The 26,668-nt window shown below is 38.4% G+C and overlaps 2 protein-coding genes and 1 pseudogene across 2 annotated transcripts; all 3 read right to left on the minus strand.

Annotated features, from left to right (window-relative positions):
- Positions 1–381: 381 nt before the first annotated feature.
- On the minus strand, positions 382–25,688 carry LOC132995586 (cytochrome P450 2K1-like). Its single transcript, XM_061065625.1, has 4 exons — positions 25,038–25,688; positions 1,246–1,428; positions 679–819; positions 382–597 (listed from the first exon to the last, which is right to left on the minus strand). The coding sequence occupies exons 1-4, from the start codon at positions 25,216–25,218 to the stop codon at positions 410–412; spliced, it is 693 nt and encodes a 230-aa protein (XP_060921608.1). The 5' UTR covers positions 25,219–25,688; the 3' UTR covers positions 382–409.
- Positions 7,450–11,989, minus strand: LOC132995584 (cytochrome P450 2K1-like). Its single transcript, XM_061065624.1, has 9 exons — positions 11,598–11,989; positions 11,345–11,507; positions 10,936–11,085; positions 10,586–10,746; positions 9,567–9,746; positions 9,349–9,490; positions 8,700–8,884; positions 8,459–8,600; positions 7,450–8,361 (listed from the first exon to the last, which is right to left on the minus strand). The coding sequence occupies exons 1-9, from the start codon at positions 11,790–11,792 to the stop codon at positions 8,168–8,170; spliced, it is 1,512 nt and encodes a 503-aa protein (XP_060921607.1). The 5' UTR covers positions 11,793–11,989; the 3' UTR covers positions 7,450–8,167.
- On the minus strand, positions 14,414–23,704 carry LOC132995588 (cytochrome P450 2K1-like; annotated as a pseudogene).
- Positions 25,689–26,668: the final 980 nt, after the last annotated feature.

Here is a 26,668-nt window from a genome sequence, read left to right on the forward strand (position 1 = left end):
TATTTTGAAATCCAAAATTTATTTTGAGATACTATACACATTTTTAAATTTAATTTCATCAACAATGTGCTCCTTGTATGTTAGAATCTAATGTTTTTGTATTGTTAGGACAGGCATCAACACATGTTAGTTTTTCATACATTCATACATGATTAAAATATAGTGTTTTTTTAGCTGTACAATTTTATTTCAATTTGTCAGGATATGTGTGACAAGTTCATTTGCACAGAAGTTGTGTCTTGTGGGCACAATGCTGTGTTTATAACGTCTTTGCTGTAATGATTTCAAAATAAGATACAACTCAACTGCACATGATACACTGAAATTGGTCTCTAAATATAGTTTTCATTAAATGACTATAAATCAGAGTAGTAAATCTCATCGTGTGATAACACACTTTAGAAGTCTGTCAGACCCTGCTGATAGCACATAGTTTATGAGGTGATGGACTCAAGATTAGGCCCACATTCTGTGTCAGATCCAGTTCATCCTCTTTAACTCCAGGTGGAGGAGTGAAGCTAAAGTGTTGGAGGAGGGAGGTGAAGAAGAGGAACAGCTCCATCCTAGCCAAGCTTTCTCCCGCACAAGCCCTCGCTCCTGAAATCAAACAAGAAACGTTGCATCGTTAAAGAAATTTGAGCCCCTCAAATGTCTCGGTAATATATTCAACAAAATTACCTGCGGAAAACGGTAAAAAAGCGTCTCTCTTTTTAAAATGTCCGTCCTCATCTAAGAAGTGGGCTGGGTTGAAAGTGTAAGGTGTTTCCCATTCGTCTTCATCCCGAAGAGCAGATGACAGCAGCAGCAGTGCTGTAGTTCCGTAAATCATGTTGGGAGATCATTCCAGGTTTAATATTGTACGAGGTTTTCATACAACCAGAATGACTTTGGAGTGCATGCACACATTTTAATTAGTACTGTATTGACAAAAAATATGATTCATGAAGGCCAACGCATCAACCGCTGCACATTTTTTAGCATCGCAGTTTCACAAGATAGTAATCTAAACAATACCTGGAGAAAAAACACAAGTAATTATTCTCATCACACAATATATGAAGACTACATTATTTTCTTAAAGATAGGTACTTTCTATCTTTAAATGTTTCAATGAAAGTTAACCCTGTGACAACCCAAACAAAGCCACGTAACCAAAACTCAGTCAAAAGTGTAACAGGAACTTGGGTGGTCTTAATCTTCACTTTGATGTTCTAATAATTCTTATTATTCTGAACAGTTTTCTTACTTTCTTGATGAAGTAGTCCTGGAAGGTAACATCCCGTGTGGTGCAATGTAGAATCAACGGGACAGTGATGGACATCCTCTGTATTTCATGGATAACAGTGTCAGTGTATGGAAGGTTCTTCCTGTCCTCTACCCGGACCTGACGGCTTCCTACCACCCTGTTCATCTCTTCCTGAACTCGTTCTTGGAGATGAAACACGAGCAAAATCTCATTGGCTTTGTTATACAGTACCAGAGAAAGGGCTGGTTTAAAACAATTAAGTCCAAACACAGCCATACAGTGTGCTTTAAGGGCAAGTTTTATCAATATTAAAGGAACATTGATAACACTGATTTTCTTTATGAATCATTGATGAGTGTTTTGGGCAGCGCTTCAGAAAAAATAGTTTCCAGGAGGGATCCCATGGCATTCATTTGGTCCATGGGCCCAAATCAAGCAAAGCTAACGCTAAAGTGCTCAAAACTGCAGTTCCTGAAATATCCACTCAAGGCTTGAAATTCTTCAGAACGCCCCGTTAGAATCTTTACATTAAATGTTAGCATCCCACTCTGACAATTATGGCGGAGGAGAATGGCAAGTGCATGAAAACATGACTTTCTGGTGCCTGAACTTAAGCTTTTTTCTGTTGAGTTAAATTCTATTCACTTATTAATTGAGATAATTGTTTCATACATCCAAGTTATTGTGTTCCTTACCTTGAATTGTTGGATTCTTGGCCATGAGCAGTTCCTTGTTGCCGTGGGTGATTCACTCCCACGAGTATAATACCTCCTTGTGGTGAAGGACTTTTCCTTATTTGATGCACGGTTGAAACATGACACAGCTCTGGGATGCACAGTTTGTTGTCACACACTGAAGTGAGCATTCTCCTTTGGCAGACAATGTTTGAGATAAAGTCTAAAAGTACAAAAATTTATTAGCAAAGGGCGTGACTGACAGTGTGATAAGTGTATATCATATGTTAATGTGTTGATGTGTATGGTGAGTGGGCGTGGGGGGGGAATGAAAACATTTTCATCTGCCAAAAGGTGGCCCAGTAACAACCCTTGCATTTCAGAATGTACACTTGTTCTGGTTATCTGTTTTCTCTTTGGCCAAGCTTCATTCAAAGCTTCTTTGTAAGGCATCCAGGTCTCCTAAAGCTTCTCTCTGATTTCTATCACAACACATGACCATACAGGCATACAGATATGTATGTCTGAACATGTAAAGGCCGTACAGTGTTCTTGTCTGTAATGAAAAACTGTTGCATAATCGAATTGGACTTAAAAATGCATGCAATTGTTTGGCTCATCAGCACTGGGTACAAAGTCACTTTGAAATGTTAGTCTTTGGTATTTAATGCACAGTATCCATGCACTGCCTGATTTGTGCAGATTATGAAGTTTGAGAACCATCAAACATGGTAACCACCTTGATTTTTTCTATAACCCCTGTTCACTTTAACTAAATACTTTTTCTGTCTTACAATTTGGCATTTCAAGTTAGCCGCAGAAAACAGATAATGATTGGGAGATGGGTTTAGCTTTGTAACATAGGAACCTTCAGTAAAACCAGCATTAGTTTTATCAATACAATTTAAGAAGGTCAATCTTTTCTTGTGTACCTCAAGCTGGAGCTTGTATGTGTAATGTATGTATAATGTATATCAGGTTTATAACTGGTGATTGATTTGGCACTCATCACTGTGACCTGTATGAGAGGGTCGGTTGGCCTTCTCTTGAAGAGAGGTGCAACAAACACTGGATTTTAAATATTTTTAAGGCTCTTACTGGTAAACTTCCACCTTACATTACAGACCTGTTGGAATGGAATACAGGCACCTACATGACCCGTTCGTCTGATTGGCTCGTTTTTAAAGTCCCTCGAGCTTTTACTGAACTCGGTAAATCAGCATTTTCTTTTGATGCCCCAAACTCTTGGAACGCCCTCCAGCAAACTCTAAGGATGAAATATCTGCAGCTTTATTTCATTCTATCAAAATCTCATATCCTTTTCTCTGTTTACTCCTTCTCCCTGCACTTCCCCTTTAACTTATGGCAGACAATAGCATTCATTCTTATTTACACCAATTAACCTGACCCAAATGAGGTTGAACTGTAGTAAATTGTCCTGCTATCAGGTTAAAGTGCTCACATATTGTATCTCACCTGCTCTATTCTGCCCATTCTATACTCTTTAGTCTGTTTACGACTCCTGCTCTCATGTACACTGTGTACTGTACCTGCATTGAAGGACAACCCAATAGTTTAGAGTTTTGAGTAGCTCTCTCCACCATGGATGTGAAAATCGGGTCATCATATTCAAATCTGTTTCCATACACAATAGAGCAGATGATGTTGGAGACAGAATTGTTTACTGGCTGGGCTGGGTCAAAGCCTTTACCTGATAGAAAGAAATCAATCATTGCACTCATCTCAACTGATGTATCACTGTTAAGATAAATGTGATTTTTCTCGAATAAGAACACATTCATTTACATATATAATGATTTAAGCAAAAACACCTCAAGGATACCATTTTTTTCTTTGAATATATCAATCAGGCGTTGACTCTCCTCTATAATTTTCTCTTCGCATGCTTTCTTTCCCATTCCAAAGTCTTTCATCTTTGTCAGTGAAAATTGCCTCATTTCTTTCCACAAGGCTCCATTGGCGAATAAAATTCCTGAAAATTACCACATTTTTTTGGGGGACTTCTTTTTTAGTAGCAACCAACAAGAATATTAAAACATGAACAGACACATACATTTTTTATTGATTTTTACCCCTCACCATGTGTTAATTTAAGATCTTGGATAATTTGAGGAACCTCTGTCTCTGAAAATGCATCATGGTGGACAAGAGCCTGCTTGATCGTCTTGTACCCCGCAAACACCACCACTTTTTTGGGCCCTAAGTGGAATGTAAATACTGGTCCATACTTCTTTGAAAGCTGATATAAAAGCCATAATAAAAAAATGAAAAATGTATAAAAAGTCAGACCAACTTTTACGTAAAATATGCTGAATCAATAACAAATTCTCATCTCATTCAGTGTTGTATGTCGGGATTTATGATCCAGTAGCAACCAATTGCCTATTACAGGCAGTGGCCAGGGCCCCGGAGGCTCCTTTCTTTGACGATTGAAACTGGAAAATAACACGTAAAAGACAAGCAGGACTCCAACAGTGCACAACACAGTGGTTGTACCTGGGGACTGCAGAAAAAGGCTTTCCATTACAGCTACACTTCAGTGTTAAAATCAAATGAGTCTAAAAAAGTCAGGCAGTACTGGTGTTTCCAATTCCAATGTGCGGCGTGAGTATTAGCATGAGCTATCACATTCAGCTAATCTAGTTCTGTCCAGTTTGAAGGTGTGAAACAACAGAACTGAAGGAGGGAGAAGGGTTCCTATTTAACTGTGTCTCTGAGACACATCCTGCAACCTGCAATAGATATAAGTCAAGTAATGTACTTTTACAACTGCTTTTCATAATGAACTGCAAAAAAAGTATATAGCCTTCCTCAGCAATGATTGACATCAGTATAAAATACCCAGTTGTTTTCAATTCCAAAAAGAATGCTGCCTCCACTCTACACCCAGGCTCATCTAATCCTTATTCCAGGTCCAAGAAGAAGAAGTACTTCTGGTATATATTTTCTTTTGGTCCAACAGGAAACCAAAAGAAGAGTTTCCTTTTTTCATCCATGCATTCATTCTGTTTCTCCCTGTTACCAATGATTTAGTGAGCAAGTATTCAACTAGAAAGTGCCCTGTTAATATTTTACCAATTGTTTGTCTTAGAGTTTAATTACCCACAAATTGACCATGCCTATATGCAAAATCCATACTTTAAATTCTACCCTGCCATTCATCTCTAAGTGTATTTTAAATCTGTAGTTGTCAAATCTAATCTCAAAGTAATCATGGTTTGAGTGTTGTAGTCCATCACTATCATTTTGAATTGATGCAACCATTGCTACACGTCTTAATGTTGTCTTCCACAAGTGATCAAATCAAGATTTGAGGTTTTTTATAAATAGCCCACAATACATCAAAGTGTTTTGCTGAATGCAGGGATTTCTTTCTAAAGAACTTTCCAAATTCAAAGGATTTCTCATATCACTGATATGCTGATGATATTCAGCTGTATGTCATATAAGCCTTATGGCACTAACAACCTATGCTCTGTAGCTTGTTAATGATTCAGTGAGCTCATGTCCTCAAATGAACTATAGCGCTCCTGACTTGAATTACATAAGCATTTTGTTAGTACTCTAAAAGGACCCTGACGTTCAGCACAGGGTGGCTCTCCTCTGCTACTCACTCTTGATGAGCTTAATCATTTCTACAGAATTGGCTACTTTAACCTCTGCGACTCAAATAAATGCCAATCCAATAACTAACTGGCTAAATGAATACAATCAAAAGCTTCATTTTAATTAACCATAATTCTACAATCTTGTCCAGCCATACCACTACTTATGTGAGCCCAAAATGTGTGAAGACCTGTCGATACTTTAAGAGCTGCAATCTCATCCATCTTGCATTATTTAAAGAATGACACAATATGACATTTTTTGTATTCCCATTTGTCCGTCCCTTGTGCATGTGGCAAGACATGAAGTTAGCAAATTACTCTCATTACTTTTTCTTCTGATCAGGCTGCAGCAAATCGTAAAACATGGCCTTGTTCCCAGACACTCCTATCTTTGATAACAAATGTTAGAGAAATACAAGTAGGATCCCAACAGTCCCTCGTGGATTGGTGGTACTGGGGGTGCAGCTGAGAAGTGTGTTTCCTTATTATAGCTACATTTTCAATTGTCAAAATAACGATAACAAAGTCAATACAATAATTATGTCATTCTTCTTTGTGCATGTGTTGTAAGTCGTTTAAGGATTAAGTCAGGTGAACGAGTGAAAAAAACACTGATTGCCCTTTCTTACGGTTGTCTTTATTTCTGTGTGTAAAGGTTTTGGTTCATGTGAAAGACATTTTTTTAACACAACAAAGAAAAGATTTCCATTCCATAGCTGTTTACATGGGGGGATAAAGAAACACATGATCAAATAAAGTAATAGCCTGCCAAGCAAGTTAATAAATTATGAAATGTTCAGTCCGTGAGGGAAAGTTAAACAATACAGATTTATATGACATGCCGATCCGTCTCAATATGTGTAGCTTTCCAAAAAAATAAATGAATAAAGGGAAAATATGATAATAAAAACACAGCCAAGTTATCATTCTATACTGTAATTGTATTGATTGTATTGATGCCTGTTTAAGTCTACTTCAAGCACCTTTTTTACTTCCAAAGGCCCCGCCATAACCCTTCTACGTTCATCCATTAGATGCCCTCAGATCCTCTGCAGCCAGTTTGGGATATATTAACCTTTTAAACAGGCTTTGCTATTGGTCGCAAAAACCATTGAAATGTAAAAGTCGAAAAGGTACTGTTTGAAATATGGGATTGTTCTCAGACGAGTATACGCACCTCCGTTATTGATCACACAGAGGCTTTACTTCTCAGCTTTGACTGAAGCCTCACGTTGCCTCATCCTCATGAGAAACCTCAGTCACAGCCAGCATCACTTTAAAAAACAAAGATGTCAACCTTGTTTATATTATCTACAAATTGTAGTGAACTGACTGAGCCAAATGAAAGGTGCAATCACACAACTACATTTAGGGTGGTGACATCTATTGGTTGAAGGGATAAATCTGCACATGGAGGGGAATTGGGTGGATGAATGGGTGGATGAATGAGCAGATCACCGCATGGGCAAAGTGGGCAAGTGTCCAGAGCCATGGTGAATGGGAGTCTTGGTCTTAAGATATATATATTGAAACCATCAGTACATGGATATACATATATAAATACTGTATATACAGATGTTCTGATGGTTTTGAGAATGGATAAAAGTTTTCTAACATTTGACCATCTTATCTGAATGGATTGTAAAAAAATATAATTTAATGTTTCAGTTTCTACCCACTGAAATTGAATTGAATCAACTGCATACACTAACTATGACCAACAATCCAAAAGCTAATTGTGTGTGTGGTCACGCATGTGAAAAGTAATATAATAATAATAATAATAATATAATAATATTACAATACCAAGAATATGGATAATTTAGACTATAATAAAGAGTAAGGTGACAACTGGTGGTGACAAGATGACTGACCCTTCATATAATATCAGATGTGTTCATTTTTCTGCTAACCCAGTCAATCAAATCTAGTAGTTGATACTTGGAGTATCTAAACAGAATCAATTGCAATATTGGACAAATTCTTAGAATATAATTTTTTGCCAGTGAAAATTATAAAGTATGATATTTTTATATTCAAAGATAATTTATTAAATATGAACCATCGAATCAAAGTTTGAATAAGAACAAGGGTCGTGTCATCTGCAAACATTATTGGAGAAAGAACATGCGACTTATTAAACAAATCATTAATATAGATAAGAAATAATGCAATCCTTAACAGAAACAAACTGGCTTCTGTTGAGAAGATCATTTTTACCCATTTGTGAGTAACATCATGAGAACCACGTAAAAAATGGTTTTCAATAACACATGTAAATCAACTGTATCCAAAAGCTTTTGAAAAGTGTAAATAGATACTGAAAGTAAATTTATGATCGTCAAGTGCAAATGTACCGTAGTTTCATCAATGAGATGAAACAAAGCCATATAGGTGGAATGATTTTTCCTTTAGCCTTGTTGGTAAGGAATAGAATTTGAATCAAGCTGAAAGAGAATTATTTGAGATGAGAAGAAACGTTTGAAAATGCTTGTTTTTTAAAAGGGGGTTGGATGGATAATATTTAATGTGTTTCATGTAGTCTAGGAATCTAAATGCTGATTGGCATTCAAGATATAGCCAATCAGCATTGCGAGAAATGATAAGATAACACATTTTTAGAATCCCTCTCTGCTGACAGCACAAAGCTGATGAGGTATAGGGTTGACAATGAAGCCAACACCTGGACTCAGATCCAGTTCGTCCTCTGTAACTCCAGGTGGAGGAGTAAGACGGAATCGCTGGAGGAGGGAAGTAAAGAAAAGGAAGAGCTCCATCTTGGCCAGACCTTCTCCAAGACACACCCTGCGACCTGAAGACAGAAGAGATTTGCAAGGATTCCAACTGGATCATGCTGTGTTAAATATTGTTGTAAACCCAAACTACAGAAACTTTGCAGAGAATGCTACCTGCAGAAAATGGCATGAAGGCATCAGGCTTGAAGAATTTACCCTCCTCATCCAGAAAGTGGGAAGGGTTGAAAGTGTAGGGGCTCTCCCATTCACTCTCATCATATAGAACAGATGTAAGCAGAGGAAATACAATAGTCCCCTGTAGGCAAAAGCAGATCCACCATATAAAATTTTAAAAATCAAAGCCTATTTTCAAGAGATGACAAACATCTCCAATGCTCAGATGTGTGCACCTAACCTTTTTGATAAAGTATCCCTGGAAGGTGACGTCTCGGCTGGTTTTGTGAGGTACACTCATGGGGATAATGCTGGCCAGTCTTTGTGTCTCGTGGATGACAGCGTCAATGTATGGCATGTGTTTCCGGTCATCTACCCGCACCTCCCGGCTTCCCAACACCCTGTCCAGCTCCTCATGGACCTTCTCTGAACACACACACACAAATAAAAGCTATTGGCTCTGTGAAGATCAACTTTTGCAGAGTTGTGTTTAACTAAATAGGAGTAAACAGGTAAATATGTTAAAAATGACAATTCAAAGATTACAATGCTGACATGTACCATATAAATAAAACTGCCTCAACTGGCCTTGTATAATTTACTTGGGTGCTTGCAGTACGACACAAGGATGCAACAGAGCTCTCAATATTAAAAAACAACTACAGGTTGTGTCAGCATAGATGGAACTGTAGCCAAGCTGGGTGTGCTCACTTAGTGAAATCTGACAGGTATCTGACTCCTTGTGATCTGACTAATGTTAGCTGATTATTGTTATGTAATCAGGCCGTTAGAACTATCTATTATGTGTATCAAAGTACATACATTACATTTGTTCATGACTGTCAAGTATTCCAAAGCATTTAAAGGTAAAATCAACCATTAAAAACCACCTTGTATGTGTGGATATTTGACCATGAGCAGCAAACCCCATCTCAGTGTAGTTGCTGTGGTATCAGTTCCAGCTGCAAACAGGTTGCCGACAGTAAATATCAAGTTTGTCTCATTGTAGTGAGAGTCCTTTACAAACGAGTCCTAAGAGAAAAAAGGAGAAATATCATTAAAAAAGCTCTGCTGCTCTTTTAGTAAGATGGAACAGAGGTTGACTTACCTCTTCTTTCTGCTTTCGAATTAGAAAACAGTCCAGAAGCCCCCTGCATATTTGAGGGTTGAGTGTTTCTTTAATACTTTTGATCAACACTTTAATGTCTTGGGCAGTATCCTCAATGTTTCTTAATATCTGCTGCCTGTTTTTGACCCAGCTGAGCAGCCTTGGAAACATGTTGTAAAGCTGTAATGCAACAACAACAAAAAAGAACCATCAACACACATGTTTCTAGATTTGAAATAACAAGTGTTATAGATAGGATTACATGCAAGCTGTAACAGCCCAATCCGAGGTGGGCCTGTGGGCTAAACAACAACCAAAACATTGACCCAACAAAATCACATTAAACACCTTCAAACACTTACATGGTAATAATTATTAGACAAACAAAATAAAAAGAACACAACCCAAACTCCCTGATTGAGAGGCACTAAAAAGTAGTCCCCACTTCAAAGGCCTCCCACATGCATGACTAGGGTGTTAAACACCCAAGACAATGTGCATCTTGTTGAGCAATCAACATCACCTGTAGAGCTACAGACAACCGAAGGGGAAAATGTAAAAACAGAAGAGAGAAACATTCCACTTTAACAATGTATTTATTCATCCTTATGGATCAAACACCCCAAAGTAACCAATTGGTTCAGGCAGTCATTTACTCCCAACCTAGTGGGAGCAATCCACCAGTTTCAAGCAGAGAACCATAGTCTAACTACTGGAGGGTATGACCCTCATCCTGAATGCACCACACTTGGCTGCTAACTGTGTCAGTTCCTGCTGGAAGTTGAACTTTGATAAAGCCAAGTTCCAACAGATCCACATCATCTGCAATAAGCACAGGTAAAAACCTTAAATCCCAAATTATGACACTAACTCCATGGTTAGTACTTCACAAACTGTGAACACAGTTCAGCACAGTTGTTGGATTTTTTCTTTTAAATCAAGCTTACATGGATCAAATTTCTCAGCTACATTTGCTTACTTCAATTACAATGATACAAAATAGTAAATACAAAAATCACCTGAATTGTTGGAGAACCAGTTAGAGATATGGTCTCGTTTGCTCTTTTCACCAAGTTTTGGAATCGCTGGTCATCATATTCAAATCTGCTTCCATACACAATAGAGGAGATGATATTGGATGTAGCATAATTCATAGGACGTGAAGTATCAAAGGGTTTTCCTGTATAATTGCAATGCGAAAAAAATGAAGTCATGTACAGTGCAGTCGTACAATGAAAAATGTAAAACAACTACTGTTAAAGCAATTACTGTTTTACTCAGACATGACTGAAAAATAGTTTTCCTTCATCATAATAATAGGGTTAATATCATTATTATTAAACTGATGTTATTATGATGAAGTCCATACCTTTATATTCATCAAACATTTGGATCAGATGAGGGCATTCCTCCAATATTTTTTCCTCAGCTAATCTTTTGCCCATCCCGAAGTCTCTCAGGGTGGTCAGGGAAAAACGCCTCAACTCTTTCCATGATTCTCCATTTGCAAAAAGAATTCCTATTTAACATGAAAAGACATATCAGAAATGAATCTACAAAAAACAAACTACAAATTACAAATGAACACAGGAACTGATCATCAAACTGTGTTACATCCCATCAAATTCAATGTTATTTGTTATTTTGGTTAATAAATGTGTGTTTTTTTCTTGTCTTTTAGTGGTGTTTACTTTTTGTCACAGCTGTCTTTGCAAGCATTTGGTTTGGTGCTATAATGAAAACATGCTGTATATAAAACATGTGCAGTTAAAACATACCATGGCCATGGTTTAAGTCATATGATATAGGGGAGATGTCTCGGTCTCCAAACTCCTCTGAGTAGTTGACCAGAGCCTCTTTGATTGTCTTGAACCCTGCCAAGACGACCACTTTGGAGGTTCCAAAGTAAACTTGGAATACAGATCCATATTTCTTTGCAAACTGGACAATAGAAAAATAATTAAACATGTAAGAAATAATGTAAGAACATTTATATTCAAAAAATTGCAAAATTGAGAGCGGTACACTCACCTCACAGAGAGTTTTGTCAGGTCTCTTCAAATCAAACTGCAATATGTTGCCAAACAGGGGCAAAGCGCTTGGCCCTGGAGGCTCGCTCCTTTTTTCTTGTGAGCTGAAGCTGGAGTAGAGAAAGTAAAAGACCAGCAAGCCCACTATGGTCCCCAACAGGACAGAAGTGGAGGACTGGAAAAGACCCCCCAACATGATATAATCCTCTGGACCAGACTCTTAAAAGTTAAAAACTTTGAACTGCACAGTTTTCCCCAAAGTCAGTTCTGAGTGCTCTTAGGTCTTATAACATATATTGTAAAGTGGGGGTAGGGTTGGTAGACCAGGGTCTCACAGTCAAACTTAATGCACCAATGAATCCTCTTCACTGGGTGTAATAGCTAAGTCATCACAGATCTAAGCAAATCAATTGTAGTTGTTCACCAGTCACATGACTTGAACTCAGGCCAGACTTGAGTCCTAGATTTGATGACTTTGGACTGGACATGATAAGAGCATAAAGAACACAACTCGACTTGGCCTTAATCACCAATGACTTGTGACTTGAGCCTTATGACTTGAAAATACATTAGATTTAAAAAGTGTTTTAACGTATTGCCCTAAGATCTCAGTGACGCTGAAAACACAGAATCCATCACTTAAATATATGATCTGATCCAATGGAACAAATCAGATAACAAAGTATTCAGAATCATGGAAAAGGAAAACACGGAATCCAAAAACAATTCAAACCGAGTCAGTCACACTAGTCTTATTATTTTTATTTTAAAAAAGGCTTCTAATAAATTAATTACAAAAGCAATTATGATCTGTGTGAATATAAAAGATTACTACTCTATTAAAATGGCATTTCATTTGGTGAAGAGTGCTAATGACTCGAAATTCAAAGTGTAGGACTTTGGACCGGACTCTGGACTTGCCTGTCATTCAAAGTCTATTTTTGAAATAGTACATACTTCAGGATCTACTCCATCTGTGAGACTGGCTGAATTTCTTGCTACTCTATTCGGCATTCTACTAAGTTAAAGAGCTACAGTAGCCTTAGCACTTAGCAGGGAGTGACTGATTAGCCTAAAAAAAAAAAATCGATTTCTGGAAGTTATGAATCTATTTGAAATCTCACAAGATAAGAATCTCGATTTTTACATAAATCACTTTTTTTTCCCAACCTCTATGTGACAGTATAAGGGAACATTACCTTTAGCTTTACTGACTGAACAGTCACAGCGCAATCAATAGTGTAAGTTGGAAGCTAAGAAGTTGTATGGAAGGTCTGAAGAAGTTTAATTTATTTAACCATTGTTTCATTATTACATAGCAACAAAAAGATACGATACCTTCTCCGATGCAATTTGCAAATTTTTAAAAATTTTGAATTTCACTCGCTTCCAATAGAAATGTTCACACCAACCAGATGAACTTCTCCACGAACCCATGCGTAATAATGTTTTTCACCACAGGAGAAACACAACTTTGCTTTTTTCTAGCAACAACACAGTTAAATTTCATTGCTGGGGCCAGAGTTTGATTGCAGTAATTTGGTTAAAAGTGCAACTTTTATTTTCATGTAGTGGTTCCTAAACTTTTCTCTACCGGCCGCCCACCCCTCACCATACACACCAACATATACTACAGTATATATATGCAAGTCCCGCTCTTTGCTAAAAAAATGCCTATATATTTAGAATTTATCTAAAACATTGGCTGCAAAAAGTACATAAAAACATTTCAGTGTGTGACAACAAACTAATCTGGAGTCCTATATCAGGGGTTATTCTTGAATCTACTTATTCTAGAAATTAATGTTAGGCAGATAATCATGGGGCTGAGATTATAACTTGCTCATCCGTCCTCCAAAGGGTGTTAGTGGAATACATTTTACATAGCTCCTTCCACTAGGAAAGAGTAGACTAGCAGGTTGGTAGGGAGCGAGCTCTCATTTAATTCACTAATTAGTTAACTAATGGGTGGTGAGCTTCCATAAGCTATAGTAAAGTTATTCACCCCTTTTTGCATGTCCGGGACATGCTACAGGTTGTATTTTTCCAAATCTCCTTTATATCCAACTTGGTAACAGAACTCCATGTTATTATCCTACCTCTGCAAATATGGCTGGAAGTGTCATATTGTGTTGTGTCAGAGAAAAGAGCCATGAAGACAGAGATCTACAGATTCAAGACAGTCTTGTTTGAAGTGGTCCATAGTTTCTGCAAGGCATTTGAATTCAGTTCAAAACAATATGAACTTGTATTCTATATATATACGAACTAAACAAAAACATATAGCATAGGCTACATTACCAGATTAATAGATTTATCTGATGCATCCATTCATAATTGTTGTCATATGAAAAGGCCCATTCAGATGAGCAGACCGCTGCAAATGGTTTATTCGCTAAACCTTTCCTTTGCTGCCACCTTCTGGACAATTTATCAATTTCCATTTTGTCTCTATTTTTCCTTTTCCTTTTTTTTCCATTTACTCCTTTAGTTGATTTTTTTTAATCATGTTTATCTCTATCATCAATAAGGAAAGGAAAATATAGCAAATTACACTGAAAGAGTAGGTACAGTTGATGCTCCTGTGAGCAAATTTTTAGCTGGTTATGAAAAAGACTGAAAGTAATATTGATGCCTTCATATGACCTTCAAAAGCAGGCAAGACCAATAATTGATTGGAAGGATTGGTTTTTCTATGAGTTCGTTAACAATCTGTCATGCCTGCGGCAGGGTAGGTGCCGGGCGAGACAATTAACAACAATAAGGAAACTAAAATGCAAAATATGAGGGAAAAACAAGAATGAATTAATTCCTGAGATCAGCTTTGTGTAGAGGCAGCTCAAAAATGACTTTTATGATAAGTCAATCTATTTCTATCATCTTCTATAATATAAAATATGTATCTACCCAACCAAGCTCACCCTTTCATGTATATGAGTCATTGTAGAAACGAGTAGTAATGTAGGAGTCCCATTTGCAAAAACCTTAAAAAACATTTCTACTGATTGTTTCAACTAATGTGTACAAACTACAAATATGATTTGACTTACAGTGAAGTCAACGACCTCCACTTATGTATGACGTCATTCACCTTTGGTGAGACCACTTCAGGTAACTTTTTTGGTAGTGACAGAGAAACTGTCCGTTCATGTTACTCTAGCGTTTTTTTTTTTACAAACTCTGGCAGTTATCATGCCACTTTACAGATCTCGACTTACAGCACAAAGCTGGTGAGGTGAAGGGTTGAGTGTCAGGCCAATAGCTGGTGTGAGATCCAGTTCGTCCTGGAGTGAAACGGAACCGTTGAAGGATGGAGGTGAAGAAGAGGAAGAGCTCCATCTTGGCCAGACCTTCTCCAAGACACACCCTGCGACCTGAAGACAGAAGAGATTTGGCAAGGATTCAAACTGGATCATGCTGTGTTAAATATCTCTGTAAACCCTAAACAGAAAATCTTACCTGCAGAAAATGGTATGAAGGCATCAGGCTTGAAGAATTTACCCTCCTCATCCAGAAAGTGGGAAGGGTTGAAAGTGTGGGGTCTCTCCCATTCACTCTCATCATATAGAACAGACGTAAGCAGAGGAAATACAATAGTCCCCTGTAGGCAAAAGCAGATCCACCATATAAAATCTCAAAAATCAAAGCCTATTTTCAAGAGATGACAAACATCTCCAATGCTCAGATGTGTGCACCTAACCTCTTTGATAAAGTATCCCTGGAAGGTGACGTCTCGGCTGGTTTTGTGAGGTACACTCATGGGGATAATGCTGGCCAGTCTTTGTGTCTCGTGGATGACAGCGTCAATGTATGGCATGTGTTTCTGATCATCTCATGGACCTTCTCTGAACACACACACACACAAATAAAAGCTATTGGCTCTGTGAAGATCAACTTCTGCAGAGTCATGTTCGATTTAAAAAAACACGATTATAAAACTACTCAGCTCATGAATTTAATTTGCACTTGCGCTCTTGACATTGTTGAAAAGTGAGTGCATGCCCTCACTGATTTCTCCAGATTAAATAAATGGTGAATGAATTTTGAAAGAGTGTCTTAGATGAGGAGCGTTCCCGTGATCAGGGATGCTGCGTGCAACAACTAAGGCCACAACAGTGAAGGCCGAAGGCACAAGAAACTGGGCCACCATCACCTTCCAGTTTCTCCAGCTGTACAGCGCCCTCTTCAGGAACATGGCATAAAACTGCTGCAGGTGAAGTCTGGCCTGGTAGGAGAAGAAAGGGAAGATGAAATGTGAGTGATGTAAATAAAAGGCAGAAATCACGCATTATGGTTTAGCTAGCTTCCTTCTCGTCTCACCCCGGTGTTCAGCTTGATGTTGGAGCAGTCCTCTGAGATGAGTGTGCCGCTGTCTGTGAAGTCAGTGACGTCGGTCATGCCGCTGATGCTGCTGGCATCGTCTGTGGTCCAGTCATTGGAGCGTCTCTCGTGTTGGTACTGCAGCGCGGGCAGCTGGATCGCCTGGATGTCCAAACTGGAATCCACCAACTTTCCCACCCTGAACACACAAATGTATATCTTGTAATCCAACAACTCACAGATAATAGGTCTGAAAAAGACATCTCTATGAAGTCTTTTGTGTTGTATGAGACGCCCTCATCTTACCAGATATGGGTTGCATTAGTTAGCCTAGATACATCTTTATAGTCGGTCAGTGCATCCCTCCTTTTCCTCTTAATGGAGGGATTGTTAACAAATAAATGAACAAACTAAGAACATGTGATTTTTAAAAAAATATTTTTATCTTTTATGTTTTAGAAATGACTAACAACTCCTAAATTATGATAGTCTTAATGGGTGCAGCATTACTATTTAACCGATGAGTTTGTCTGTTTTTTTGGCAGCAGAACGCAGAATACCAGAAGGACACCAAACGACCAAATGTTCAAACAGCAGCTCTTCTTGGTGTAATGTTTGATGTCATGTTTATGGCCAGAGCACCCTCGTGGACTCTCAGTTTGACTTGTAAATAATGAGGCCTAAGAGACAAACGTACTTGGCAGCCCCCAATTACAATGTCATACACTCATAGTAGTTGACAAGTGTGCAGGGATGGCAGTCTTCAGTGGAGCTGCTCTCACGTGTGTTGCCAGAGTGACACATATTAAACTCAGCTGGAGAGTAGAAATAACAGCTCAGAGAGCAAGCCACCGCTGGGACTGAGATGTGTGAACAGAAGCCGACATGTAAGCGACAGTAATGGTTTGGACATAAAGGAAACTGAAAATTGTCTCTTTTACACTAAAGATTTGTGTTAAAGTAGAATTTCCAAAAAAGATGTATGACAGATGTTTCCAGAGCTACTAAAACAGGATTTAATTCAGGCAGAATACAGAACAAACCACCTTTTTAAAAATAAAATGTATCTCATTACATGGCTCACATCACCATGATTTACACACATTGGCTTTAACTATTTATTACTCGTGCAGTCAGCTGCAGTTGATTTGGAAAATCAGAAAGACCTTCACATTCACCCATTCCAGGTCCCGCCTACCTGAGGAAAACCTCTTCCATGGTGGTCACTGAAGCCCCGTAGCTGGCGATGCCAAGCTCCTCTCTGTTCATCTCCAGCTCAGCAAACAGCAGCTCAAACCTGAGCGACACACACACACACACACACGCACACACACACACACACGCACACACACACACACACGCACACACGCATACACGGTTACTCGTTACTCAGTAGTAACCCAATAATAGAACAGAAGTGCTACAGTGGAGTCAAAGTCTAACATGTAAGAGGTATAATATTGATTTTCAGCTTTAAAAGCAGGTAAAAGGAGAGATGGCTATTATCATAAAAAACCTGCAGTGAGAGAGAAATTCAAAGGACGTAGTTCCATTATATTTTAAAAAACTGTCAGCAGGTTGTCACTGTGTTAACACTAACTGTATGTTTTTTTATCTCTTATTTTTGTATCATCAACTGATTGTTTCATACCTCTGTGCTAACTGATTAAACAAAAGTAATCGTAAGTCTTTTTTTTTTGCATTTTAATCCAAGGTGGTGTGTGACAATTTACCATAATGACAAGGTTTCCCACAAAAACATGTCACATTACACTTACAGAGTTTTAATGCTTTCATGTTTGTACAATTAAAACCATGAAATCAACATATTGGCAGCGTACAGATATGTTTGTATCTCAAGGCTTGCACTAGCTTGCAGAGTAATTCAATGTGAGCGCTGTAGTTGAATCAACAACCAGCATTGCTACAATCAAATCAAAGCAGTTATATCGAGTGTTTAGTTTCGCAAGCTTTGTGATTTAATAACTAAACATTGGTACAGTTCTCATTGGGTGAAAGTAGTGCTCACTGGTAATGTTTGTCAGACCCTGCTTATAGCACAGAGTTCATGGGGTGTAGGGGTGAGCGTGAAGCCCACAACCTGTGACAAATCCACTTCATGTTCTTTAACTCCTGGTGGTGGAGTAAAACAGAAGTGTTGGAGGAGGGAGGTGAAGAAGAGGAACAGCTCCATCCAAGCCAAATTTTCCCCTGTACAAACCCTTGTTCCTGAAATGAAACACGCACAAAAAAAATCCCAAAGTGAATGGTCTTGGTTTGAGTCAACAGTTTAGCTACAATTACCTGCAGAAAATGGGAGAAAAGCATCTCTCTTTCTGAAATGTCCCTCCGTATCTAGGAAATGGGCTGGGTTGAAATGGTGAGGCATTTCCCATTCATCTTCATCCTGATGAGCAGATGACAACAGAACAAGCACGGGCGTTCCCTAAAACACGTTGGAGAAGACGGTGAAGGATGTACTGTAGATGTATTTCATCGTTGGAGAATTTGGAATGCATTATTTTATATTAGTGTTATGATGACGGGGTATCAAATTTATGATGATGCTAATGCTATAATTGGAGCTGGTAAATCACATTTAGCTTCATCCTCTGAAAAATATGAGCCCATGTCACTACTGTGATGTAGAAACAGAGACAATTACATTCAAACCCCACAACAATCCAACAGAGCAAATGTAAATAGAGATGCATTTAAAGAGAAACAATAATTTACAAGTGGTACACTTGATTTGTTTTACTTGCCAACCTTTTATCCAGTTTCTCAAAGAAGTGCACCCAGGAGTGATTTCTCTGAGAATTTCAAAGCTGCTGCTTAAAAGTGGATGCAGAAGAACCAATCATACTAAATGGATCAAGCCCAAGTAGACACACATCCTGTAAATGAAATACCTTCTTGATGAAGAAGCCGTGGAAGGTGACATCCTCAGAGGTGCGATGTAGAGTCATCGGGACAGCGTTGGCTGTTCTCTGTATTTCATGGAGGACAGCATCAGTGTATGGAAGCTTCTTCCTGTCCTGCGTCTGCACCACACAGCTTCCTACTACCCTGCCGATCTCCTCCTGGACCTGGTCTAGTAGTAAAAGGATGAGAGCTAAGTTGATAAGCCGTATGACTAGGCGACAGAAGTTGCTGTCCCTGTTAAATACAGATGTTAAACATTTTGCAGCTATATAAACATTAGCAACTGAGCCTTCTTTCTACATGTGCCTTTGCTGTAGAATTGAAAGACCTTGGGAATAGGAAGATGGTTGAAGCCGAGCTCTCTACAAGAGGTGCATCAATTATACAGGAAGTGTGTAGAGTTTATCTACAGAATCTGCATTTAAAGACCACTTATAAATGTCCAAAATCAGTACAACAACTGAAACATGCTGCCAATGGAAAGATGTGCTGCAGAAAGTAGATATACATAAACGATGCAAGCTAGAAAAAATGCTAACAGGAGAAAATAAAACAGACTTAAAACTTGGGAGAGGCTTTTCATATACCTGTGAAAACCAATCATGGCTGAGGAGACTAATACCTAGGTACTGTGTAGCTGGGGAGGGGCAGCAAATGAAGATTGACACTCAGCATGCGTGTTCCTTGAGTCTTCAGTTTAGGTAATTATTAATCCCATAACCTCAAATGAGAAAAGCTTGGCCTACACAAATTAAATTAGTAACAAAGCGTATTTGTTTGGTTCCATACCTTGTATTTCCGGGAACTTGGCCATGAGCCGTAAGCCATGTCTGATAGAAGCAGAAGTAGTGTCTGTGCCAGCAGTAAACAGGTTGACTGTAGTCATCAGTAGGTTGTCTTCATTGTAGTGAGAATGAGTATTCCCAGAGGCCTTAAAATATAGACACAATGGAAATAAAAGTTTAAATCCATGGATCAAAAAAAATGGATCAACTATGAAGATGATTTGAGCTTACTTTACCAAACATGAATGGCCAACTACAATATGATGATAGAGAGATCAATGAGTGCAAGTTTACATGGACTTTAGTATCCCAGTTTGACCTGTGTTTTTCATGAAGTCATTTAGCGCTCCAAAAAACAACATGGGGCTTCAAAACAACTGTTGACAAACCAATTGGTGACATCATCAAGTCTTTGCTCTTATGACTTACTACTTATACATTTTTTGGAAAGGTCACCTCTCCAGTATAATGTCTTAAATGCCATTATGGTTAGTATTTAAATCTGCACTACCAAGAAAATAGGTCACAATTTCTTGTGTACCTCCAGCTGAATCTTGCGGGCCAGAAAGGAATCCACCAAACCTCTGCACATCTGTGGATTGAGGCTGTCCTGTAAACCCTTGATCAAGTCTTTCATGTGTCTCCTATTAGCAAACGCACTCTTCATCAGTTGCTTTCGGGCCCGACCCATTTGAACAGCCTTGGAAAGAAGTTATATAACTGTAGAAAAAAAAGCATAATAACTGAGAATTCAACATTGACACATTTTCCTCCTGTCTGTAGAGGCACTCTTCTCTGTAACTGTACTGAAGCAGATCCCATGAGTTGAGAGTTTCTACCAGCTCGATCCACCATAGATATGAATACTGGGTCATAATATACAGATGAGTAATGCATTCAGCAATGTAACGGTGCTCCCCTTGGTAAAAGTGGCAGCTAGTTCCCTCAACTATGCAAAGTTAAAATAAGGAGGGGGCATTCAAGGCTCAACACCATCCTGGTAGATGAGATATTAGCAGCTTGGGTAGTTGTTGCCTTTCCTCTAGGTTACTTTTAAATTGGCGGGTGTTTAGGTTAATGTCTCAATAAAGGTCTATAGATTCTACCATTTGAGAGGGTTTCTTTTGGGGGGGGGGGGGGATGTTACTGGTTACAAGAACAAGCAAGTACGTGTTGAAAATCTGGTAAATTGGCTACTTGCAGCCTTGTGTTTAACAAAGCTTGCTCTCTGAATGCAGCAAGCAAGGGTAACTCGTTACATCCACTGATGTACCTCAACACATAACAGATGTGGTTGATACATTATTTGCTCTAAGACATGACATTTTCATCCAGAAAAAGTTTCACTAATAGTTCTCAGACATTCAGTGTTTCTTTTGTTTTAACATACCTTGTATTTTAGGATACTTGGCCATGAGCAGTAAGCCGTATCTAACAGTGGCTGAAGTAGTGTCTGTGCCAGCAGCAAACAGGTTGAGAACAGTCTCCAGAAGGTTGTCTTCATGGTAGTGAGAATTCATATTCCCAGAGGCCTTTCAAGAATTCAAATAATGACTTGCGTTATTCGGGATTACAATAAGAAGCTTTGTGTTTACTTAGGGTTAGGGGTTGATGGCCAAATAAGGATAATAGGTTGCTCCATATAAGGGTGTTTTAGTCATCTGGTAGCTATGACCATACTGCATTTCTCTTTCAGACAGTTGCCCGACTGTGCTGGACTCGCCCTGGATCCGTACCAAGTCTCTTCTTTGACACAAATTAATTCATCATCAATACCCAGCACCTAATTTATATTCTAACGTAATAGTTAGGTGCCATTTTTGGTGAATTTATCATATATTTTGATGCTTCTCTTTCTCACTTTCAGTTTTTCATTTCCATCTCATTGAAATCGCTTTCCTTTCAATACACAGAGTTCTGCAATCTTCCCCTTGATGTGGAAGATGTCTCAAAAAGTTAGAAAAGATCAAACACAATACATGGTGATAAGAGCCAGCTGAAGGTCTTTCTTTACAATAACTAAGTCTACACAATCTTAAAACAACATTTTATTTCTTAAACAATATTTCTTACCTCATGCTGAATTTTGCGGGCCAGAAAAGAATCCACTAAACCTCTGCAAATGTGCGGATTAAGGCTTTCCTGTAAACCCTGGATCAACTCTTTTATGCATCTTCTATTAGTTAACGAACTCTCCAGCAGTTGCTTTCGCACTCCAAGCCAACCAAAAAGCCTTGGAAAGAAGTTATATAACTGTCGGAAAGAAAAAAAAAAGTGTATGAAATCAAAAATTACGCATTACCTGGGCCATATCATTTATGTAATCACAATCTCTCAACTACTTTCCCATGGTTTTCCCTTTTTGATATATGTTGGCTAAAATGTCCTTTAAGTCAACACCAATGAACCTGACCTTAGTGTGATTGAACAAAACCCTCCAGCTGTGGAGTGAAGTTCTCACCAGGAGGCACTTTCCATCACATGCTCTGTTTCCTGTGGCGTAATGAGAAAGCCTATCCTCAGTCGCACTATGAACAGTATACCTGAATTGAAGCGCATCCCATGAGTTGAGTGTTCTTAAGAGCTCGCTCCACCATAGATATAAACAGTGGGTCATCGTATTCAAATCTGTTTCCATAGACAATAGAAGAGATGATGTTGGAGACAGCGTTGTTTACTGGCTGCGCTGTATCAAAAGCTTTACCTAAAAAAAGAAAGAACAACTTTGTTATCTTTTTGAACTGTGTTGCAATGAGTAATGATAGTTAGCACAGCATGTTCACTGTGGATTTTGTATTCATGACATTGTGTCAATAAAAATAAATGGTGTCACAGCTGGATGGACAAGATGTCCTTGTTGATTACCATTTTTTTCCATGAATGTCTCAATCAGACTTTTGCACTCTTCAATGATTTTCTCTTCCAATGCTTTTTTTCCCATTCCAAAATCTTTCATGTTAGCCATCACAAGGTTCCTAATTTCTTTCCAATAATCTCCGTTTGCAAATCCAATACCTGTAGATGACAAAGGTTAAGGTTTTTCCTTTGAATATAAAACCAAAACAGAGGTGTATATACATTTAGATAAAGATATAGACATGCCCTTGTATGTATTTACATATGACATATTTGTGTAGTTCTCTGTGTAGTTTACAACTCTAAAGTTTTACTTTAGAGTTGATCTGCTTTTTGTTTTTGTTTTATTTTGTTGGATTCCTTATGTTCTGACCTATATGAAGGATTTTACAGGATAGGCAGAAATAAACCTTGTGCTTCAGCCTGTTCCTTTTTTGGTCATTGATTGTTTGAATGTTATTGTGTGAAATGGACAAGTGTAAACATGTAAAGGTGTTTTGTTTCTATTTCTGTAAGTGGACTATTTGCACAAATATTTTTGACTCTAGTTATTCTTTAATGTATGACCAAAATAAAAACATTCATTCATTCATTATTTGAAACATAAGACCAAAGATGTACACTCTTAAAAAGGATTAAAAATGGATTGAAAAACATAAACAACACTAAAACTTTTTGATCCTCACCACGTGTTAATTTAATGTCAATGACAATCTGGGAAACTTCTCGCTCTGAAAATGCATTGTTGTTCACCAGAGCCTGCTTGATTGTCTTGTGTCCTGCATACACTACCATTTTTTGAGGCCCAAAATGGAAAGTGAATACCGGTCCATATTTCTTGTACATCTGAAAAAGTTCATAAAATATTTGTTTTGTTTTGTTGTTTTACAAAAGAATAATACGTTATCATTTACACAGACTTAAATATCAAAACTCCATTTCTCCTGATATTTGATTTCACATCAGTCATACTGTCTCATATATATTTAGTGGAAATTATTGAACTCTTCATCTTTTAGTTACCTGATACAGCGTTGTGTGGGGTGATTTAGAATCCAGCAGCAGCAAATTGCCAAACAGAGGCAGTGGCCAGGGGCCCGGAGGCTCCTTTCTTTGAAAGTCAAAGCTGGAGAATACCAGATACAAAACCAGTAGGATCCCAAAAGTGCCCAGTAATGTTGTTGTACTGGGGAACTGAAGAAAAATGGTTTCCATTTCAGCAGGACTGTCACAATTTAGACTGAAAATAAGAAAAAGAAGACAATAAATAAAAGTTTGTTTTTGAAAGACTCTGTGAGATAAACCCTCAATGGTGGTCATCCAAAAAAGGCTGTAGCTATTCCTCTAAGGCTTTAGTGCAATAGTTATTTGGTTAATGTTTTACAAGTTTTTCAAGAACACTGTGTCCCTTCTTTTCATCCGCAGTAAATAAGTGATGATCATCAGATACACAGATGTTCCCTGTCAAAATGAACAAGAGATTATCGCCACTGTATTTCTGCCTAACCTTAAAAACATGTAGTGAGGATAACACAGAACAAGATGTGTCTAAGATCACATGCCAAGTCTGCGTGAAAAACAGGTCAGACCTCCCACCCCTTTCTCAAAGGGGGAGGGGGTCTCTGAAGTGAAACTCCTGTCCTCTCTCAAACAAGAATTGACTTCAGTAATAAATGTGACACAATAAAACTGTCTAGCCCAGTACTTTGACTCCCCATCATTTCACAGAAAGTTGGTCAGACCCAATAAAGCAATTAACAGCAGATTGCATAAACAGCGGATAACCTTGTTTTGTTTCTGATTTGATGGTTATGAAAACCTAAAACAAGTTCTATTCCCTGTTGGTGCATCACAGAATAAATCAGTTATGAGGCATATTTCTCCAGGAAAGTGACAAAGGGGATACCTGCTCACATTACTGATTCAACAGAGAGCCAGACAGCTAGATAAGTAACTGAGTTAATGTCACTGGACTGTGTCATCTTTAGGTGACCTTTGGGCTCTTGCTTAGTTACTGACCTGACGGCTTCCTACCACCCTGTTCATCTCTTCCTGAACTCGTTCTTGGAGATGAAACACGAGCAAAATCTCATTGGCTTTGTTATACAGTACCAGAGAAAGTCCAAACACAGCCATACAGTGTGCTTTAAGGGCAAGTTTTATCAATATTAAAGGAACATTGATAACACTGATTTTCTTTATGAATCATTGATGAGTGTTTTGGGCAGCGCTTCAGAAAAAATAGTTTCCAGGAGGGATCCCATGGCATTCATTTGGTCCATGGGCCCAAATCAAGCAAAGCTAACGCTAAAGTGCTCAAAACTGCAGTTCCTGAAATATCCACTCAAGGCTTGAAATTCTTCAGAACGCCCCGTTAGAATCTTTACATTAAATGTTAGCATCCCACTCTGACAATTATGGCGGAGGAGAAAGGCAAGTGCATGAAAACATGACTTTCTGGTGCCTGAACTTAAGCTTTTTTCTGTTGAGTTAAATTCTATTCACTTATTAATTGAGATAATTGTTTCATACATCCAAGTTATTGTGTTCCTTACCTTGAATTGTTGGATTCTTGGCCATGAGCAGTAAGCCATATCTAATACTGGATGACGTAGTGTCTGTGCCAGCAGAAACGAGGTTACTAACAGTCACCAGTAGGTTGTCATCATGGTAGTGAGAATTCATATTCCCAGATTCCTTACAAGCAATAAAGATAAAAAATAATATGCTTATCATAAAAACAATCACTTTTGAAATGGCTAGTCAGCTTATAAGACACATGGGTTTTAACTTCATCTGTGGCTAATATAGACAGGCACATATGTAGCCCTTGTCACTTACAAGCAGTTCCTTGTTGCCGTGGGTGATTCACTCCCACAAGTATAATACCTCCTTGTTTATATAATTACCTCAAATCCAACAGTTAAAGTCTCTGACAGATAATACTTGTGAAGGACTTTTCCTTATTTGATGCACGGTTGAAACATGACACAGCTCTGGGATGCACAGTTTGTTGTCACACACTGAAGTGAACATTCTCCTTTGGCAGACAATGTTTGAGATAAAGTCTAAAAGTACAAAAATGTATTAGCAAAGGGCGTGACTGACAGTGTGATAAGTGTATATCATATGTTAATGTGTTGATGTGTATGGTGAGTGGGGGTGGGGGGGGGGGGGAATGAAAACATTTTCATCTGCCAAAAGGTGGCCCAGTAACAACCCTTGCATTTCAGAATGTACACTTGTTCTGGTTATCTGTTTTCTCTTTGCCAAGCTTCATTCAAAGCTTCTTTGTAAGGCATCCAGGTCTCCTTAAGCTTCTCTCTGATTTCTATCACAACACATGACCATACAGGCATACAGATATGTATGTCTGAACATGTAAAGGCCGTACAGTGTTCTTGTCTGTAATGAAAAACTGTTGCATAATCGAATTGGACTTTAAAATGCATGCAATTGTTTGGCTCATCAGCACTGGGTACAAAGTCACTTTGAAATGTTAGTCTTTGGTATTTAATGCACAGTATCCATGCACTGCCTGATTTGTGCAGATTATGAAGTTTGAGAACCATCAAAATGGTAACCACCTTGATTTTTTCTATAACCCCTGTTCACTTTAACTAAATACTTTTTCTGTCTTACAATTTGGCATTTCAAGTTAGCCGCAGAAAACAGATAATGATTGGGAGATGGGTTTAGCTTTGTAACATAGGAACCTTCAGTAAAACCAACATTAGTAGTAACCAATTTTATCAATACAATTTAAGAAGGTCAATCTTTTCTTGTGTACCTCAAGCTGGAGCTTGCGGGCCAGAAAGGAATCCACTACACAACTGCACATCCCTGGATTAAGGGTGTCCTGTAAATCCTTTATATAGGTTTATAACTGGTGATTGATTTGGCACTCATCACTGTGACCTGTATGAGAGGGTCGGTTGGCCTTCTCTTGAAGAGAGGTGCAACAAACACTGGATTTTAAATATTTTTAAGGCTCTTACTGGTAAACTTCCACCTTACATTACAGACCTGTTGGAATGGAATACAGGCACCTACATGACCCGTTCGTCTGATTGGCTCGTTTTTAAAGTCCCTCGAGCTTTTACTGAACTCGGTAAATCAGCATTTTCTTTTGATGCCCCAAACTCTTGGAACGCCCTCCAGCAAACTCTAAGGATGAAATATCTGC

Source organism: Labrus mixtus, chromosome 20 (genome assembly GCF_963584025.1).
Source record: "Labrus mixtus chromosome 20, fLabMix1.1, whole genome shotgun sequence".
Classification (NCBI taxonomy): domain Eukaryota; kingdom Metazoa; phylum Chordata; class Actinopteri; order Labriformes; family Labridae; genus Labrus; species Labrus mixtus.